Below are 4,683 nucleotides of genomic sequence, written 5' to 3' on the forward strand. Positions count from 1 at the left end.
TTAAAGTTATTAAGTATGGATTGGAATGGATGTAAATGCGAAAGTGTGTCTGTTTGTCTACTTAGCTTTTCACGGCCGAACAGTTTAAGCGATTTTGATGAAAGGTTCTGTACATCGGTGGTTCTGACCCAGGGACGGACATAGGCTTCTTTTTATCCCGGAAAAATCAAAGAGGTTACACGGGATTCAAGACGCATCCTTTAGCTGATTTACTTATATATGACATTTGGTTCAGACTAGAGGTAGCTTGCGCGTCCCGGAAATTGAAATGGGCAAGTTTTTACCCCGGAAAATCAATGTTTCCCACGGGTTTTCGAAAAAATTTAAATATCCTCGCGGACGCGGACAAAGGCGCAGGCATCATCTAGTAAAAAATATATATTTTAAATGAAAATTAATGTATATAATATATTAAACAAAAGTAAGTATAATATCTCCGATGTAAAATAATATATTCAGAATTAATATCATACTAGTGTTCATAGATTGCCTTTTCTTAAATCCATAAGTTACATGGAAGTAATCAGTCAAAGCAAGTAGCGCACATAGTAGGCTCAGGATGATACCTCCGATAATAAAGGAAGCCTCCAGGAATTTATCAGAGTCTACTTGTAAGCCAGCTTCTAAGAGAAGGCCTAATGTCACAATGGCATATCCTCCGCATGTTCCTAGTATTATAAAATTATCGATCCGCGTCAAATCTGTGCTCTCAGAATTTAAAAAGCAACCCATAACCCAAATTGACAAAATGATACATCTTATTACCATTTGTGCAATTTTATAAGACATGATTGGACATAATTTAGTACCTAATAAAAATATTTTAAATGAAGTAGTTATAATACGTATCAGGTAGGTACCTATACCACTACACTCGGCTTCAATCAGCTTTAATGGCTTTAAATACTTAATTCAATTATGAATATTATATAAAACGGTATAAAATTACAAAGATATTATTATTATATTATTATTGTAAAAATAACAGCTTAATAACAGTCTCAAAAGCGTCAAAAAGTAGGTACAGTACGCGGCCGAAAGTAATATACATCAACCTTTAGAAGGAGATAGCAGATTTGTAGAGCTTTGTCTTAGTCGTTGAGGCCGACAAAACGTCATATAGATATGAGTGACAGAGACAACGCTCTACAAAGCCGAAATGTCATTCTAAATGCCGATGTACATTACTTTCTGCCGCGTACTGTATAATGCGTACAAAATGAGTTCTCATGCGCCATTTTAACTTTATGTGTCAACTGTCATGTCAAAAAGGTTTTAGTCTTAGATGAATGATTCTGGATGGATACTAAGCTCCAAATGCGTGTCAATCATTTATGTGTGCGTGCGTCATCTTGTCACTGTGTGCACCCATCTACGGTTGGGACGACGAATTTTTTAAGGATATCGATATTACAGCTAAATTAATTCTCTATGTTAAGATGACATATGAATATTTTTAATAAATATTGCATCAAACCCCAATGTTTTGTCTACTTAAGGGGGCACTCTGACAGTAAGTTACAGGCTCGACCTTCACCGATAGAGCGACGTTGCCAGACTTATATGAGCTATTGCTTTTACACGAATGGAGGTTCCCTGAAAAAGACGGAGATAACAATACCTCTTTGACACAGATGTACAAGAGCGGCAACACGTTATGGTTACCTCTATGTATACTATCTCTATGGGTACAGGGGATCACACCCACGCTGTCATACTTATATAGTATATAGTTTTAATGAGCCCGTATCTACTGCGTTTGTCGATTGGAATTTTATGTATTGAAGAACATGGCTTCAGTTGCGTGTTCGTCACGTGTAAAAATAAAATCCATACTTATTATAAATGCGAGTGTGTCTGTCTGTCTTTCTGTCTGATTATTGATGAAATTTGAAACAAAGTTAGCTTACTATCTCTACTACTCTCTCTTTTAGTCCTTACTTTTTAAGTGAATCATACTTTTGACATGACAGTTGACACAGAGTTTTTTTAATGAAAATATTACAATAAAAGTTAAAGCTAGCCTTATCTAATTAGGTACTATACAAATCATGCCCGCGTGGAATGGTGCCAAGAATACTGGCTGCATTTCCGCGCTGGACAGCCAGGCTGATCATTTTAACACAGAGTTAAAATGTCGTGTGAGAACTCATTTTGTACAGACTATACCGATGTACATTGTCCAAAGCAAAGACTATGCAGTGACGTGTTCTAACTCTATGGGATAATATTATGATTGGTTTTTTAATGGTTTTTTAAAAAGCTTTGTTAGAAATGTATTTTGCCCATTTAATTTTCATCGTTTTTAGTAGTTTTACATTTAAATGTATCATCAGCAGCGTGAGTAACAACAGTGAGAAGATCTTCGATTACTGTTCTCACCCAGACTGCTCTTTAAAAAATCAACATACTATGTGTGTAGCTAAGAACAAGCACAGTCCACGACTGTTTGCTTCAGGTATGACTAATTGGATGAAATATCAAATACTTCAGCTACATAATCGACACAGAGACAATATAGCCATGGGGCTAGAAGCAGGTCAGCCACCTGCTGCTAATATGCGTAAGATGTATTGGGATTACGAACTTGAGGAAATGGCTGAAACCTGGGCGCGGCAATGTCAAAAACGGCACGATGAATGCAGAAACACAATACGGTTTAATGTTATACAAAATATGGATGTGCGACCCGTAGTGCCACGAGTCACAGAGGCTCAAATCTTAGCCGATACTGTGGGTGCATGGTTTTCGGGGTCTAGAACCTTGCCACCTGAATATGTTTGGTCTTTCAAGCCGACCAATTGTAGCGCCCCAGGTGGCTGCAATGCACATTGGTACTCGGCAGCAGCGTGGGCTTCGACATGGCGAATAGGATGCTCGCAGGCATTATGTACGGTGAGACAGAGTTCTTGCATCTTATTCCGTAAAAGACGAACTTTGCAAGCTCCTGTTGGAAATTCTACAGATACAATTACGCGAACTACTACGAAGGAAAACATACTGCGCCGAACTAAGTACATGACTACTGCTAGATCAACGCGTCTTGAACACTTTGGGACAACGGTGAAAAGAGGCGATGGCGAATCTCCGTTGTATCGAGGAATGTCGGATTTGGTAGATCGAGAGAAAAAGGCGAAGGGGCCAAATATAATGGCCTACATATTTTGCAACTACGGGCCTGCGGGAAATATTGACGGGTTTCCAATATATGAACCCGGCGTCACTTGCAGCAACTGTCCTTATGGCACCTTGTGCGGAGTTGGAACTCATAGAGCATTATGTTCACTTGTAGGGGATCCTGATAATAAAGAGTAACTGGAAAATTAAATATTTTTTTAATTTTTGATTGTTTAATTCCTTCGTTCACGATTACGACAGCATAACGCCAGAGGCCGTAGCACAGGATCGTGGTGTGGTTCTGTTCTCCAAAAAAACCGACCAAGTGCGAGTCAGGCTCGCGCAACGAGGGTTCCGTACTACAGTCGTATTTTTTCGACATTTTGCACGATAATTCAAAAACTATGATGCATAAAAATAAATAAAAATCTTTTTTGAAATGCACAGGTGAAGCCCTTTCATATGATACCCCACTTGATATGGGCTTACTTACCCCACTTACTTCGAAATGGAAAATACTAATTTTAGTTCATGACCACAATTAAATTTTGTTTTGTGTGATGTAACCACAAATTCACGGTTTTCAGATTTTTTCCCTAATGTCTGCCATAATACCTACCTACCTGCCAAATTTCATGATTCTAGGTCAACGGGAAGTACCCTGTAGGTTTCTTGACAGACCGACAGACAGACAGACAGGCAGACAACAAATTAGTGATCCTATAAGGGTTCTGTTTTTCCTTTTGAGCTACGGAACCCTAAAAAGGCCGATAACACAAGTTCCCTTGTAGGTTGGACGACTCCAGCTTCCATTTTTAGGGTTCCGTACCCAAAGGGTAAAATGTGACCTTATTACTAAGACTCTGGTGTCCGTCCGTCTGTTTGTCCGTGTGTCTATCCGTCTGTCACCAGGCTGTATCTCATAAACCGTGATAGTTAGACAGTTGAAATTTTCACAGTTGTCACAAGTTGCCGCTTTAACAACAAATATGAGCCTCAATAGCTCAACCGGTATAGGAGTGGACTGAAAACCGAAAGGTCGACGACGGTTCAAACCCCGCCCGTTGCACTATTGTCGTAACTACTCCTAGCACAAGCCTGACGCTTAATTGGAGAGGAAAGGGGAATATTAGTCATCTATTATGGCTAATATTCTTTATAAAAAAAATACTAAAAGCAGAATAAAATAAATATTTAAGGGAGCTCCCATACAACAAACGTGATTTTTTTGCTCGTTTTATAGACGGAACCTTTCATGCGCGAGGAGTTAAATTTTACGCGTTATAGGTACTTTGAAAACTACGTGGACAAAGTAGCTGGCCTCAGCTTTTAAAATTATACTTTTGTTGGACCTCATTTGAAATTATAGACTGAATAGACCTCTATGGAATAGACTGTGACCACTGTGACATTAAAAAAAATGTTATCAAGGGATAAGTCATTGTCATAGTTACGTGAACCAAAATCAAAGAAAATTATGGACTATTTTACAGACAACCAAGAAACATTATTTATTTTATGAAAATTATATAATATTTCTATTTTTAATATTTTAAATACTTACCT

At 38.3% G+C, this 4,683-nt stretch overlaps 1 protein-coding gene across 1 annotated transcript; it reads left to right on the top strand.

Annotated features, from left to right (window-relative positions):
* The first annotated feature begins 2,256 nt into the window (after positions 1-2,256).
* Positions 2,257-3,315, top strand: LOC117995411 (venom allergen 5-like). Its single transcript, XM_034983430.1, has one exon. It carries the CDS (start codon positions 2,275-2,277, stop codon positions 3,313-3,315), a length of 1,041 nt encoding a protein of 346 aa, XP_034839321.1. The 5' UTR covers positions 2,257-2,274.
* The last annotated feature ends 1,368 nt before the right edge of the window (positions 3,316-4,683 follow it).

This window comes from Maniola hyperantus, chromosome Z (assembly GCF_902806685.2).
Source record: "Maniola hyperantus chromosome Z, iAphHyp1.2, whole genome shotgun sequence".
Taxonomy (NCBI): domain Eukaryota; kingdom Metazoa; phylum Arthropoda; class Insecta; order Lepidoptera; family Nymphalidae; genus Maniola; species Maniola hyperantus.

Coding starts and splice junctions, on each gene's coding strand:
- LOC117995411 (XM_034983430.1), top strand. CDS start 2,275: ATGTATTTTGCCCATTTAATTTTCATCGTTTTTAGTAGTTTTACATTT.